Source organism: Pelobates fuscus, chromosome 8 (assembly GCF_036172605.1).
Source record: "Pelobates fuscus isolate aPelFus1 chromosome 8, aPelFus1.pri, whole genome shotgun sequence".
Taxonomy (NCBI): Eukaryota; Metazoa; Chordata; class Amphibia; order Anura; family Pelobatidae; genus Pelobates; species Pelobates fuscus.
This window is the reverse complement of record NC_086324.1, coordinates 10,060,359-10,076,959: the sequence shown is the minus strand read 5'-3', so window position 1 is coordinate 10,076,959 and position 16,601 is coordinate 10,060,359. Positions and strand designations below refer to the sequence as shown.

General features: G+C 37.0%; 1 protein-coding gene across 1 annotated transcript in view; it reads right to left on the bottom strand.

Annotated features, from left to right (window-relative positions):
- The window catches only part of CNTNAP5 (contactin associated protein family member 5), a 355,606-nt gene that overhangs the window by 13,257 nt on the left and 325,748 nt on the right, over positions 1-16,601 (bottom strand). Inside the window, exons 20-21 of the mRNA XM_063429233.1 lie at positions 11,150-11,280; positions 10,435-10,522 (exon numbers count right to left, since the gene is read on the bottom strand). Coding sequence (XP_063285303.1) covers positions 10,435-10,522; positions 11,150-11,280 — 219 coding nt within the window. The remainder of the gene's footprint in view (positions 1-10,434; positions 10,523-11,149; positions 11,281-16,601) is intronic.

Below are 16,601 nucleotides of genomic sequence, written 5' to 3'. Positions count from 1 at the left end.
AGTGACACAGTAACAGAGGGATTGAGGCCCTGCTCAATGAGCTTACATGTTAGAGGGAGTGGGGTATAGTGACACAGCAACAGAGGGATTGAGGGCCATGCTCAGTGAGTTTACATGCTAGAGGGAGTGGGGTATAGTGACACAGGAACAGAGGGATTGAGGGCCTGCTTAGTGAGTTTACATGCTAGAGGGAGTGGGGTATAGTGACACAGTAACAAAGGGATTGAGGGCCTTCTCAGTGAGCTTACATGTTAGAGGGAGTGGGGTATAGTGACACAGCAACAGAGGGATTGAGGGCCATGCTCAGTGAGTTTACATGCTAGAGGGAGTGGGGTATAGTGACACAGTAACAGAGAGATTGAGGCCCTGCTCAGTGAGTTTACGTGCTAGAGGGAGTGGGGTATAGTGACACAGTAACAGAGGGATTGAGGGCCCTGCTCAATGAGCTTACATGCTAGAAGGAGTGGGGTATAGTGACAGTAACAGAGAGATTGAGGGCCCTGCTCAGTGAGTTTACATGTTAGAGGGAGTGGGCTATAGTGACACAGTAACAGAGGGATTGAGGGCCCTGCTCAGTGAGTTTACATGTTAGAGGGAGTGGGGTATAGTGACACATTAATAGAGGGATTGAGGGCCTGCTCAGTGAGTTTACATGTTAGAGGGAGTGAGGTATAGTGACACAGTAACAGAGAAATTGAGGGCCTGCTCAGTGAGTTTACATGTTAGAGGGAGTGGGGTATAGTGACACAGTAACAGAGGGATTGAGGGCCCTGCTCAGTGAGTTTACATGTTAGAGGGAGTGGGGTATAGTGACACATTAATAGAGGGATTGAGGGCCCTGCTCAATGAGCTTACATGTTAGAGGGAGTGGGGTATAGTGACACAGTAACAGAGAGATTGAGGGCCTGCTCAGTGAGTTTACATGTTAGAAGGAGTGGGGTATACTGACACAGTAACAGAGGGATTGAGAGCCCTGATCAATGAGCTTACATGTTAGAGGGAGTGGGGTATAGTGACAAAGTAACAGAGAGATTGAGGGCCCTGCTCAGTGAGTTCACATGTTAGAGGGAGTGGGGTATAGTGACACAGTAACAAAGGGATTGAGGGCCTTCTCAGTGAGCTTACATGTTAGAGGGAGTGGGGTATAGTGACACAGCAACAGAGGGATTGAGGGCCATGCTCAGTGAGTTTACATGCTAGAGGGAGTGGGGTATAGTGACACAGTAACAGAGGGATTGAGGGCCTGCTTAGTGAGTTTACATTCTAGAGGGAGTGGGGTATAGTGACACAGTAACAGAGGGATGGAGGGCCCTGCTAAGTGAGTTTACATGTTAGAGGGATTGAGGTATAGTGACACAGTAACAGAGGGATTGAGGGCCCTGCTCAGTGAGTTTACATGTTAGAGGGAGTGGGGTATAGTGACACAGTAACAGAGGGATTGAGGTCCTTCTCAAGAAGCTTACATGTTAGAGGGAGTGGGGTATAGTGACACAGTAACAGAGGGATTGAGGGCCATGCTCAGTGAGTTTACATGTTAGAGGGAGTGGGGTATAGTGACACAGTAACAGAGGGATTGAGGGCCTTCTCAGTGAGCTTACATGTTAGAGGGAGTGGGGTATAGTGACACAGTAACAGAGGGATTGAGGGCCATGCTCAGTGAGTTTACATGCTAGAGGGAGTGGGGTATAGTGGCACAGTAACAGAGGGATTGAGGGCCTGCTCAGTGAGTTTACATGCTAAAGGGAGTGGGGTATAGTGACACAGTAACAGAGGGATTGAGGGCCCTGCTCAGTGAGTTTACATGCTAGAGGGAGTGGGGTATAGTGACACAGTAACAGAGGGATTGAGGGCACTGCTCAATGAGCTTACATTTTAGAGGGAGTGGGGTATAGTGACCCAGTAACAGAGGGATTGAGGGTCCTGCTCAGTGAGTTTACATGGTAGAGGGAGTGGGGTATAGTGACACAGTAACAGAGGGATTGAGGGCCCTGCTCAGTGAGCTTACATGTTAGAGGGAATGGGGTATAGTGACAAAGTAACAGAGGGATTGAGGGCCCTGCTCAGTGAGTTTACATGCTAAAGGGAGTGGGGTATAGTGACACAGTAACAGAGGGATTCAGGCCCTGCTCAGTGAGTTTACATGTTAGAGGGAGTGGGGTATAGTGACACAGTAACAGCGGGATTGAGGGCCCTGCTCAGTGAGTTTACATGTTAGAGGGAGTGGGGTATAGTGACACAGTAACAGAGGGATTGAGGCCCTGCTCAGAGAGCTTACATGCTAGAGGGAGTGGGGTATAGTGACACAGGAACAGAGGGATTGAGGGCCCTGCTCAGTGAGTTTACATGTTAGAGGGAGTGGGGTATAGTGACACAGTAACAGAGGGATTGAGGGCCTGCTCAGTGAGCTTACATGCTAGAGGGATTGGGGTATACTGACTGTAACGGAACCGCTGGCACCCCGACCGGATACCCTCCGCTGACGGATGCTCCTAGTGCTTTCCGAGGTCTCCAAGCACTCTGCCTGACACCATAACCACTGCAGACCCCACGAACCGCCGCAGCTTGGTTGGGTTCTCGCCGACTCCACCCACTCTGGACCCAAGACCAGGGTCCAACTTCCAGTAGGTGGACCTCTCCGAATTCCAGAGAACAGGAACAGGAACAAGTTCTTAGCAGAGCTCAGCTATTATACCCTGGGGAGTATAGTGATTATAGCAATCCCCAGAGTGTAGTTCTCCAATCCCCAAACATGAGCCGAAACTTCATGAAGGTACAAGATGATCTGAGGTGCTAGCACACCCAGTCTGCTTTTATTTCCATCTTGCACATATAAGACCGCCCACAGGGGAGGGGTAAAATAGCCAATAGCACAGGTTCCCTCCCCTCAGATAACCAGTTAACATAATTATTACAGCCAGGAAAACTACCGTTTTTATACATGTGCTATAACTTTAAAACCGTACATCCAATCTTTATAAATTACATATTTGAACTCAGCACACTTCAAACATAAACACTTCCAAAAATCAGCCAAATCCCTCCAGTGGATCAAAAGTTAGCTGGAGGTCCCTTTATGACCGACCGCAAGCACATTTTCCTGCCCTAAACAGTTCCATAGATTTGGGCTGTGCGGTCTGTCAATTTCATGCCGAAAAGCGACTAAGCCCCATTTCGAACGGGACTTAGTCTCTGGAGCTGAAAAACTAAGTGTAGGAGAAGGTAAGGGTCAGCGGTTTTCGGTAAAATGTGTAGCCGATTTCAGTTCCACAGAATCTTTAGCATACACCGCTGACCGTGTTCGACTGAACAAAGATGGCCGCCGCCACGTGCAATTAACCTGTAGTAACCTCACAGCCTGGGAGGTAAATTGCCTGCATACTTTAACTTATGGGTGGTCCGCCTGTGTGGTACTTGGTTCAGTAAGCCCTATTTACTGAACCAAGTGGGAGAAAGCCAGGAACAAGTTATTTTACAGGTCTGGGGACATAGTCTTAAAGGGACATTGTTCACCAAAGTTACAAGATGTCCCCAGACGGTTCTTAAAGGGCCATAAACACCCAATAAAAGTGAATACTTTTCAGGGGCCATAGTCTTAAAGGGTATTGTTACCCAAAGTCTCAATATGTCCCCAGACAGTTCTTAAAGGGCCAGCAGCAGTACAATAAAATACCATTCACTGTGCTTAAAGGGCCAGCAGTCGCACAATAAAATACAATATGCCCAAATGTTGCACCTGAAGGGCCAAATCTCCCAGGGACCATAGTCAACAGGTAAGAGGCTGGCAATCAGGCTCCTCCAACGGCCGTGGGTAAAGGGCAGCTTGTCACCAATAAATTCAGTGACGAAAGGCATTTTGTCACACTCACAAAAAAGGTAAGGGTAGGGTAGAAAAGTAGGTTGCTATGAGAGTATTCATTGAGGGCTTAGTGTTTTGTTTGGATTACAGTTTCAGTAGAAGAAAAAAACTGTTGCTGCAAGTGCCAATGGGTTGTACAAATCTACTTGTGTCCTCTTAACTTTATTACAATATAACGTAAAAAAAACTGTGTTTGAAAATTAATAATAATTATTATGTTTATTTTGTTAAAGAGAAACATTGTTAGAATAAGAAAAATAATAATAACAAAAATAAACAGTTGCATTAAGCCACAGGATATTCCATTAGCTCAGTGATATAAAATGGTTATCCTCAGCTGTTATTGGACTACAACGCTGATAATTCTCTGCTGGCTTAGAATATTCAAATATTTAAGGTTTTATTCACTAAACAATGAGTTCTGGTAACTTGGAAACCAAAAACGAAAGTAGTCAGAAAGGAGAATACCTATAATTCAACAGTGTGGAAGTTCCCCTCACGTCACCAAACCCCAATGTTTAAACCAATGGTCAATGTGACCTGTGGTTGGTAGAATATTATCGGATTTGTAGTTCAAAAACAACTAAGGTCAGGGATGCAGTTCAACATATGTTCTATTTTGAGTTATAGGTAAAACACCATACCAAGCACCACAGCCCTACAGTTTGCCTTAGTAGTTTTAGTTCCAGGGGTAACAGCAAGGAGTCAAACTATTTTTGAACAGTTTGGCAATATACCAAGGGTCTGCCAGGCATGGCTCCCTACTGCTATTATCAACTCTAGAGGCAAAGATATTCCTGAGCAAGAACTTCCGCTAATTCTCCTGAGCAAAGCCCGGCACTGCAGGACTTACCTCTTATGTCTGAGAGTGATCAATCTATAACAATTAACTAAGGAAGAGCCTCATCAATAACAACTATCTGTGGACAAGCATATCAATATACAGAGATTCCACTATTTTCTGAGTTGCTCCAAAACCTATAAGTTTGCTGGACCAAATTCAATGAGAAGAAGAGGAAACACGATGAAGATGAATCATTGTCACATTCTCATCTAATACTTCTCATTCCATTTTAAGAAAGTTGATACCCTATTTATTAATTACAGGGGCTGTGTAGATAAATATAAAGTGTAAAAAACGTTGTTTGCTGTTATGCGTTGGAAATTAAATGGGAAATTACAAAAATAAAATTGTTTATAATAAACATAAAATATTAATTGAGAATTTTTTCCACACTAAAAGAATTATTGTACACACACACGCACTCACGCACGCACACATGCACGCATGCATGCACGGACACACACGTTAGGATTGTATATCTATGATCTTGATGTTTTACAAATATTTATTTGTTTTTTTGTGTGAATTACATTAGTTCTCTGCCTGTTAAAGTGGAGTAATTGCCTGTAATAGCGATTATTAGAATGTGGTTTATTGCACTGTCATAAAATAAATAGGTAACGATTGTATCTTGTTTCGTTTTTGCACTTTAACAGTCAGACTTTTACAATAAGTAGTCTATCAGTTTCTATAATTTTTTTTATAGCATTATAGCACTACTTTAAAATAAAAAAGCCCTCTATCAAGCTGTCAGGCAATGCTCTATCTGCTTTGGGGCCACTGAATCCACTTCTAGCTATTTCCACTGCATGTATTTTAAAATGTGTTAATCTTTTAAAACATGTGTCGCTTTGCTCCGCTGGTTGCAGATACATTTCATGCCTGAGGTTTTTCTTAGCTGTAAACTGAATTTCTCTTCCAGTTCACTTGCGCAGTAATCAATAAGTAAATACAAAAATAAAAGGAGGCATTTCTATATTGCAGTTTCTCACTTACTATGCATTTAAATATTTTATTATAAAAAGCATCTGTTTCAAGTCTCAATATAATGCATACTTTTCTCCTACAAACCTGGCTACCAGGGTAGGCTTTGAATGAAAATGTTCTCTGTGGACCAATTAGGCTTCACTAGACTAAAGAATCTACACTTGGATGGAATTTATACCCATTGATGGGGATTTGAGGGTTATTCTATGACTCTAGGGAACCACTTTTAAATCAGTGAACTCGTGGTAAATCATAACATTGATGGGTGATGTTTAGGTTTCCTGTCAATGATCAAGAAACTGGTTTTAACAAATATTCACTATTCCAAAGTGATGTTTGCTGGGGCAGTCTGTCATGAGATCAGTGATAGCCTGTTCATTTAGACAAAGTAAGTGACTAGGGTAGCGAATTATATCTCAGCCTGTTACTTGTTTGATGAGGCAGAAGAGCTGGCTTGTTATTATTTGCCAACTTTATAGAGACAATTAACGAGGTGCTTTAGTCTTGAATTGGCCCATTCTTTTTTGTATGTGTTTTATAGGTAATGTATTCAAATTATGCACAGCCCCCCACCCCCCTAAATAAAAATAATAGAAGAAATTGATCTATAATGTTCTTTTTTTGTGAAAACCCCCACCTATTACATCAGCTTGGACCTATGCCTACCCCAGGAAGTAGATTCTCTAACAAGAAAATTTTTATGCTGGTCTATGGAGCCTTCACAGTTGGACATGTGTAACCCAATATTTCAGGATTTAACATTAAAAATAGTGTTATAGTGATCAAGTAACTGTTTATACTAAGTTACCAAAAATGTTCTAGCTGTAAAAGACAGCCTAGATGGCTGTTTTAAAGAATTTAAATATTAAGATGAACTAGAAAAGCTACAATTTCTGGGGAAATTGTGTGAAGTGTTCTTGCCTCCACCAGTAGTCTACAACTGGAGTGGGCGGAGTAACTGTTATTATTTATTTATATAGCACATTTAATTGCAACGTTGTTCACAGTTACATTAAACCATACATTTATAAAAACATTAGCAGGTGTACAAAAGGCCCTGTCTATGACATCACTTGCTGCTCCAGCCTGGCACAGGTCAGAGTATTTTGGCGGTTGCCATCTTCAAACGGTCGTATTTTAAAAACTATAAATCCTACAGCGAAGAGCTTCATATTGTGAGAATCAAAAGACCCAGACCTACATTTTGATGCATAGAATGTCTCTGAAATATTAACAATGAAGGCACAGTCGCAGTTTAGAAATTGCCCTTCAAATTTGAGCTGGTTAGAGTGGAGTTTCAATGAATGTCAATGGACGGCGTGAGTTGTAAACAAATGGTCATATTGTGAAAACAATCAGGACTATGGCTTAGCCGTGGACAATTCTAGTGGCAGCAGGGATAGCTGAACATTTTGATATAAGATTTGTGTAGGTGGGGTTGAAAATGAGGGAGTGGTGGCAGTTTAGAAATCATGTCCTGATTTTTCAGCTTTTGCCAGCTCCCACTCTAGCTTTGAACATTTTGTCATTCATTCCTTTGGGACCAATTTTGCCTCGAGAACGACGATATTCCGTGAACCATTTGGCGAAACGTTCCACAAAGTAATAGCACACCAATCGGGAACAAACCGCACGTTTTGGTATATTTTTGTCTATGTAGTGTAAAAACAGTTACAGGAGTCAGGGTGGTAAATTTGGCTATAATAATAATAATAATATATATGTGAGATAACATTAAGTGGTCTTGCTATGCAAGAACACTTAAATATGGGTTGTTCATTACGTTTGGAGTTGACACTAAAGCTTATGATTAGCAACGATATCACATGTGGTCACTAAAATGAACTAAACTTCCATTGCAATGGGTTATCCCACAGATCATGGGATGATAAAAGGGGTCTTCACTTCTCCACTTGGTTTAGCCGTTAGCCCCAACGCCCTTATAGTGAAGTGTAAGTAAGATTTATCTCCCAAAGCCCAGTTATAACTTAAAGAGCAGAGAACACCCTCTGGGACTTTTATTTAGCTGTTGATTGTATAAGGAAAAAGGGTAATAATTATGCAGGACCTCTCTTGGACCAAAAGTCAAATGACTACTTTTTCTGTGATTTGTCTGGTTTTAGCCAAGCTGTTACTTATGTATGTTTGATGTAGATAAACCGCAACATTTTACTCAATGAATGTCTTTTAAAGAAATTAAATCAATTTAATTGAATTCAATTGCTCTAAGTGTGGCCTTTTGTCCAGTTCAATCAATCTTCTCCTTTTGATCTACATCCTAATTTTAATTTGCTTTCAGTAATTTTACACTACATGAAACTACTGACTAAACAACTAGGTAATCACAAAGCACTTACTTTTATTAGGCTGACCGTAACTATAATTTGTGTTATCATCATCAATGAAACTGACTTCAATGCTTTCTCTTACTGCTTTCATAGACTTTGTATATTCAGTGAGATATCAATGGCTATGCTTTAAGGAGCAATGAAAGCGACTTTATGTCCTGCACTCATAACAAACAGGTCTGAGACGAAACCTGAATAAGATAAAATTAGAGTGCAACCTTCCAAGACCCGTTTATGTTGTTCTTCAGGCATGTTGGAAAGATTTAGCCTTCCTGCACCATAATGTTGCTTATTCACACAATAATTGTATTGACTTTACTGCAAATTAAAGGGATACTCTAAAACAACTTTAGATTAATGACGTTGTTATTAGGTATGGATCATGCCCCAGCAGTCTTACTGCTCAGTTCTGCCTTTAGGAGTTAAATCACTTTTGTTTCTGTCCATGTATTCCTAGTCACACCACCCCCTGGCTGTGATTCACATAACTTGAAAAAAATGGTTTCATTTTCAATTATATCACACAGCACAGTTTGTTTCCTTTAGAAGTTATTATCTCCTACTCTGTTAATTAAAATTTACTCATATGCAGGAGACTTTTACAGGCTTTAGCGGGCTATTAACAGAGCAGGCAATAAGAAATTCTACAGTAAACACACTTCACAATAATGAAAGCTAAAAAATGTAGACTCTATTTCAGGAAATGTGTAGGGAGGTTGTGTGAATCACAGCCAGGGGAGATGTGGCTATGGTTGCATACAAAAAGCAGTTTAATTTCTACAAGCAGTGAATTGGGCAGTAAGACTGTAGGAGTGTGATCTATATACCATAACAACTTCATTAAGCTAAACTTATTTTGACGCTTATACAATTACACTTAATTTAAGCAGTTTTGGAAGTTATCTGAAAAATAGGCTGCATGTGATAATACCAAAATAGTCATAAAGGAATTATTTGTTTTGGAACATAGCTAGAAAGAGAAGTTTTGAATGCATATTTTTTTCCCTTTATCTGCATAAACACACGCACATACTTAGCAAGGAACATGTGATTTCTTTCTTTGAATATATTATGTCCATAATTTAATGATAAAGTGATAACTTACTTTTTTTGGAAATATACATGGATTTACATGGAATTTAAAACAAATTATGTCCATAATAAAATCTTATACATTTTGAATTACAATTTGTTTTGGTTAATTTGTGCCAGTCTTCGCTGGTTACTTCAATGAATGAATTCATTTGGGTTTTCTAAAGTTTAACATGTAGAATATGATTAATGATTAATTCCATAATGAATTAATTATCTGAAAGATTAATATGATATTATAATATGATATTTATATTTCTTCAACAAGAAGACCTTTCCAAAATTATATATTTTTAAGTTTATAGATTAAAACAACGTGAAAATATTAATATAAAAAAAGTTTGGAATGTAAATCATTTTAATATTTTCATACTGCTGAGTTTATACTGAGAACGATTTTACAAAAGTGTGTATTTGTGGGTGTGTCTTCATGCCATAGACTTGCCATTGAGCCACAGATTTAATCCAGTGGAGAGCCAACACTTCAAGCACCATAAACAGAACAGCGCCACCCCCAGTGTAAGTAGTCAATCTGTTTAATAATTGCTTGACTTCTTACCTGAGGTCTGATGGGCTCTGCTCTACAGCTCCCCTCTACCAGCAATGCAGGGCTAATCTCATTGGTTGACAGAAATCCCATGAGTTGGCATTGCACTGCATGGTTTAGCTAACATTAGCTCTGAAGAAGGGACCCCAGGCTCTCCTTCTGGCAGAGCGGAGGTGTGGAGCAGTTCCTACACACATTGGGGGAGGGTGCCATTGTACTCCTAAAACCATAAACACTACTGCAAACTTTCGTTTTATGGTGCTTGGATTGCTAACTGGGTTTGATGCATTAATCGGTAATGTACATGGACCACTATATATTTAGATGAAGATATATACTTAATTTGTGACCTATAAATGTGATTACTTTTCCATCGGATGGCATGTTAAAAAAAAAAAAAAGTTGATTTAATATGAGACTTTTTTAAAGTAAATGATATGAAGAAAATTATAATTTTGAGTTTTCTGTATCTATTTCTCAAATATACTAAATGCAAAAGGTATTGCTAGCTACTGGTGTTGGTTTTGGCAGCTATTAAAGCTCAACCCCGATCATTTCATGCAACATGAAACAGTGAGAAAAATTATCTGGACTCAGCTTTAAGGTCTAAGAATAGAAACACATTTACTTAATGCATAAAAAACAGAAAGGATAAACACGTTTAGACGAACTGACAATTGATACAATTCATATAGGCCTCTCTGTTTTTGGTATTCCATATGTTTTCACAAAAATGGAAAGAAAAGATGGTAACACTTACCAACAACTTTCCCTAACGTGAGAGATTTGATAGCCTTGAAATATATGTCAGATGTAAAGTTATGCCGTTGTTTTATGATATTGTTCACCTGTAGGTAAACAAAATAAAAGCAGTATAGTAAAATAAAATCCACAACTCTAAGTGCTTTAAACTATCATCTATCTCTCTTCCTATTTGTCAATCGTCTCATTCAAGCAGCCATCCATTTTTCTATCACTGCAAATATATTACAACTTGAATTCTGCCGTTTCAAATTCTAAATGAGACAAAATATATACCAGCAACAAGTAAGATAAAAATTTCATTCTTCATAGTATACACCAGTGGTTCCCAAACCTGTCCTCAAAGCACCCCTACCAGTCCAGGATTTAGGGATTACCCAGTTGTGTCTAAGGTGTTTTTTTCCTTTTTCTAAAAACACTTTAGATACAACTGGGTAATCCCCAAATCCTGGACTGGCAGGGGTGCTTTGAGGACAGGTTTGGGAACCACTGGTATACACATTATATTAAATTATTTAAAAAATTCAGTTAGAATCAAATGCATTGAAAGGATAGTAGGTATAGTATATTTACTAAAGAAATATAATAGTATAGTATTAAAACTGATAAGCTTAATACAAATATATTTCTACACATTATACGCATTATAAAGCTGTAATTCACACCACATATCAGATTGGCTCTTATTGTTTATTGTTGTGTTATTAAAATACCTGAATAGTTAATGATTTTCCTTCTCGGCTGATCTTCACGTGATGTAATTTTCTGTTGTCGAATCTTTCTGAGTTAATGGTAAAGATATGAGTTCCTTCTTTGCTTAACTTGTATCTGACTTGTAAACTTCCTGTAAAAAAAATAAATAAAAAAAGAAAGACAACAAAAACATTTACATTGATTTGATCCAAAATGCTGAACTGGATATGTAAATAAATAAACTTAATTACTATGTAGGAACTGGAGGTATAGATTTATTGAAACACTTGCTCTAAGAAACAAAATTTAATTCGCATTTTACTAGAGACATTTATAGAAAATGGATTCTAAGTTAATCTAATTTTTACCCGGAAGGATGTAATCACTAGTTATCACTAGTTCTGTAGAACATGAAAATCCCTGTTGTGAACCCAGAATACCGATTCTCTACACAATGAATATGAATTTTACCTTTTAGCGATGTACATCAATAATAATGAAAACATAAAAAAAGATTTCCTAGGGTTGCAATTAGTATAATACTTATTAAGAAATATGTGTATTAGTATAATTTATATTAATGTATATTTTACCTTTTTTTGTAGGTGTATTTGATACAAACCTGTACAAGGCATTCATAGTGTAATACATTGAATATATTCAGAAAATTAATTAGACAGTATGTAGGATATTTCTCTGGTATATCACATCTAATAAATAGCAGCTTAATACATTGTAAATGTGTTTCTTTAAGAACGTGACTGTGTTTCTTTAAGAACGTGACTAGATAACAATGTCTGCTGTTTCCAGCCACGTGTTTTAATATTTCTGTTTAAAATAGTTTTATTTATCAATTTGATTTAGGCTTTAAAAAAAACGACCAGTTACTTTCTGTAATCATCATCTTCTAACTTCTCATCTCAATGTGGTTCTTCCCGACATCAAAAACCTGACCCCATATCAGCCTCTGTTTCCTACATCATTTCTACTACCCCAAAACTCACTAATCATGGGGGAAATTCAGGACGAGCACAAATGAACCCTGTAAGCATCTTGCACGGTGAAGAGCAATACATTGTTTCTGTTTGTACTGTATTGTAGTGTATTCATTACAATATATATGAAGATTTATTTTGTATTTTTTTATTAGCACTCAGAATTTATTTATATTTAATGACTGGTAGTTTTGCTGTCATTTTGAATAATTAATAATCAAACGTTATTGTTCATTAATAAAATGTATTCATTTTTTTCATCATTTGACAAAGATTTCAAGTGTTCCCAAGAGATGTGATCACGGGTTACATTGATTTCAACAGGAACTCATTTGAAACATTTGCTAGAGAGGTGATTCATGGGAAAATATGTTAATTTGCATGAAATCCCTTCCCTGCTTCCCAGAAAGCAGTCATTGTGTGGGTTTATTAATCAAAATGTATATGATAAAAAAGTATTTTTTAATAATTTATTGATACTTTAAGTCTCCATAATTCAAAAATATTAATATTTAAATGTGGCAGATTCACTATTGTTAAAAGCGAAATTTGTGATTTAGAAGGTTACTCCATAAAAAAGGTTAAAATCAAGATACATCATAAAATGACTTTTAAAAGCTATAATTTACTAAGTAGAAAGTATATGGATTGGATCTTTATTCAGAACTTAACACATGGAATGCTTTTTTAGGAGGTGTAAAATCTATGGGGACACAGGAAGCTAAATTAAATTAGGTCTAGGTACTATATATATTTTTGATATAATGCAAATTGAATTTTCTTATTAGTACAATGTGCATTTACAGGGACAAGTCTTATTTTCAATTATTTTGTTCAATAATTACATGTCTCCGGACTGATTTATACTCTCCTGTGAATTTCATGTGTAGAGATTAATAATTTAAGAATGAATTATAGCACAATAATGGAGCTGCTCTATTGGAATTGATATCTTTTTTTACATTAATAAGTAATTGCTGTTCGGCTTCTTCGTAGATATTTATCAGTACAGATATATTAAACATTTCAGCAGAAAGTTACACTTAGTTGAAACTAAAAACAATGCTTAAGTAGAATCCATCTAAATGATAAAAGAGCTCATCGTTATTGTGAAACACAAGATAGCTACAAGAATTTTAATGTAGTTCTCTATTTCCCATAGATTTCCAACCTACCTACTAAATTATTAATAAAGCAACAAGGCAGAAACAACTCTCCTGTTTTTTTATGAGGTTTTGTTGTTTTATGTTTTTGTTATTGGTTTTTAATTACTAGCTCATATATATGTTTCTCATAAAAATATATCATAAAAACATAGAATGTGACGGCAGATAAGAACCATTCGGCCCATCTAGTCTGCCCAGTTTTCTAAATACTTTCATTAGTCCCTGGCCTTATCTTATAGTTAGGATAGCCTTATGCCTATCCCACGCATGCTTAAACTCCTTTACTGTGTTAACCTCTACCACTTCAGCTGGAAGGCTATTCCATGCATCCACTACCCTCTCAGTAAAGTAATACTTCCTGATATTATTTTTAAACCTTTCTCCCTCCAATTTAAGACTATGTCCTCTTGTAGTGGTAGTTTTTCTTCTTTTAAATATAGTCTCCTCCTTTACTGTGTTGATTCCCTTTATGTATTTAAATGTTTCTATCATATCCCCCCTGTCGCGTCTTTCCACCAAGCTATACATGTTAACATCCTTTAACCTTTATCTGTCAAGGTTTTTTTCTAATTAAGATAAAATAAGCAATAATCTAGTCATTATTTTTATTTTATTTTAAACTATTAGTAACCACTATTTTTATATATATATATATATATATATAATGAAAAATCTGGTACTCTGCCAAACCGATCAAATATAATGATGTACCTGAATAGACCAGGGTGCTTCCCAGCACTCAATATGTAGCAATCCCAGAAATGATGAGAACACTCACTGGATTTGGTGAAAATAATCAATTCAGTGTATTCAAATTCGCATAAGTAAATCAGTCAATGTTTCAACCATGATATGGTCTTTATCAAGATCTTTACAAACCCTCTTCAACAGTAAAGTGGGAATACAACATTGAAGAAAAGAGGAAGGGAAGTGTGGCTTTAGGAAGGGTAACTGTGTCTTTGTGGACTAAATATTGATAAAATTGGTTTACAAAGGAAAGTTAACAGCAGTACATGGTTTGTTTGTTTTTTGAGAGAGAGAAGGCCATAAAGATAAATTCTTATATGAAAGGAATGAAATATGTTGACCTAAAACTAAGAAACAAGATCTAGAGCAGTAGTTGTGGGATCTGAGAAGAAAGGGGATGTGATACCCTAAAGGCTTGTAAGATCAAAGCCAATCCATTCAGGCTCCATCAAACGTGAGGGTAATAGCTCACCAATTTATTTTCTGTCACTACAGTATATACTATTTTTTAGGTTATTTTTATGTTTTACTCCTTACATGGGACTATAAACCCCAATCAATGGAGAGGTAAGTCAGCTAAGTCTTTAGTGCTCCACTTTATTTTGTTTTTTTGTGCCTAAAAATTTATTTAGCAAAAACCTACAGTATCATTCACCCCTGTGTTAGGATCCATAATTTGGTCACCATGCTAATTCAGTGAGTCCACAATGATTGGGACAGGCTCATCATGATCAGGTTCCAGACAACTGACCAAAATAAACTTGTTGCTGGAACACTAATCCCTATCTCACACCCCACTGACACAAGGGAGAATCAATTGCATAATTAATTTGCTTTTATTTTCCATAACAGCTGAACAATGGTTTAAATGAGATAATAACTAAAGAATGGGATGCTCACCTATCGTCATGTATATAATATGGTCTCTATCAAACAGGTTAAGAATATGAAATCATGTTGTTTCAGCAGCATTCTGCTCCTCAGGGGATATTTATTGAGTGGGAAATAGAAGACTAGGAAATTGATCATCAACTAAACTACCAATCACAGTTGATTACATACATGGATTTTTTGGAAACAAAAATCTATAAAACATTAATGCGTGAATTTTGCCCTATTGATGGTTTGAAACATGTAGAAATGGAAAGTCCAAATTCACTGTTTGCTTGATTTCGCACAGGAAGCAGTAAATCAAAAGATTCATAAAAGAAAATAACTAAAAAAAAAAAAAGTATTTTTTTTTCGGTTTTGCTGCAGAATCCATTGAAAGGGATTTTTTAAAAATGTTCTTGCGTTTTTTGTAAAATTCTTTGCCAATAGATAATAAAAATTATAACCTTTAATTCAAACAACATCACTATTAGCTTGGTGTGAGTGCAGTACCTGGACTTGTTAGATATAAAAATTATTATTCACAAGTATTTGAGAAAATCTCTTTTGTTGGCTGAGAGAAATAGAAAGCTATTTATCATAATTACTGTAGTTACTGTATGGTCCTGTCAATAATAAAATGTTGTACGCAAGTATTTTTTTCTTTTTCAAAAACAATTTATGTAAAATCTTTAATACTTGGAAACAAAATAATTCTGCCCCCCTCCCCCCATTGTTAGCAGAACACGCAGGCAGGGTTGCTGGATATCCACGATATTTCTCTGAACATATATTACGTTATTAAGATGCTGGACAGTACATTCGAAGAACTGACTTGTAGAATTCATATGCTGTAGAAGAAAAACAATAAATGAGTTCCCTGCTAAAGTTATGAAGGCAACAAGCTACAAGTCAATATGCTGTCCATCAAAAGATGGGAGAAGACTATGTTCAGGAAACACAGCAGTGAATCTAATAAACCTGCCTCAAAGGAAAAGTAAAAAAAAAATAGGAATGAATTTACAATCTAAGCATGCTTCACTCGAAAAATTATAATTTCTTTTAAAGAGTTTAACAGGATGTTTTGTCTATTTTACATACTTGGAAAAACAAACCAAGAATCTCCATGGAGGCAATCAACACTTGACTCCTTTACTAATCTGAGCAAAGCAATGAGACTTTCAAAGTCTAATTCCTGCTAACAATTCTGGGAATATCACAATTATTCCCAATGTGCTATAGCACCTCAGTTCATCTGATTATTCTATCAGAGCAGTGATGCAAAAATAACTCTGGGGCGATGAAACAGTTTGTGTAGGGTTTTTAGCTGTTTTACAAGCTGTACATTAAACTTACATCTTATTTCAGATATTTGTGTTGTTATCAAGAACTGTAGTTATCATTTCATTTCATTGCCAGGATCATTGTAAAAACACATTCCTGAGGTTAACTATTTTACTGGAAGATAGTACTTTAATACTGAAATAGTTAGTGAGGAGAATTATGCACCTCCATGCTACACCTTCTACCCTTACTACTCTGTATCCAATGCATAATATATGTGTATTTACGCTTTCACACCTACTACACCGTATTCAATGCATGATATATGTGTATTCACGCTTTCACACCTACTACACAGTATTCAATGCGTGTTATATGTGTATTCACGCTTTCACACCTACTACACAGTA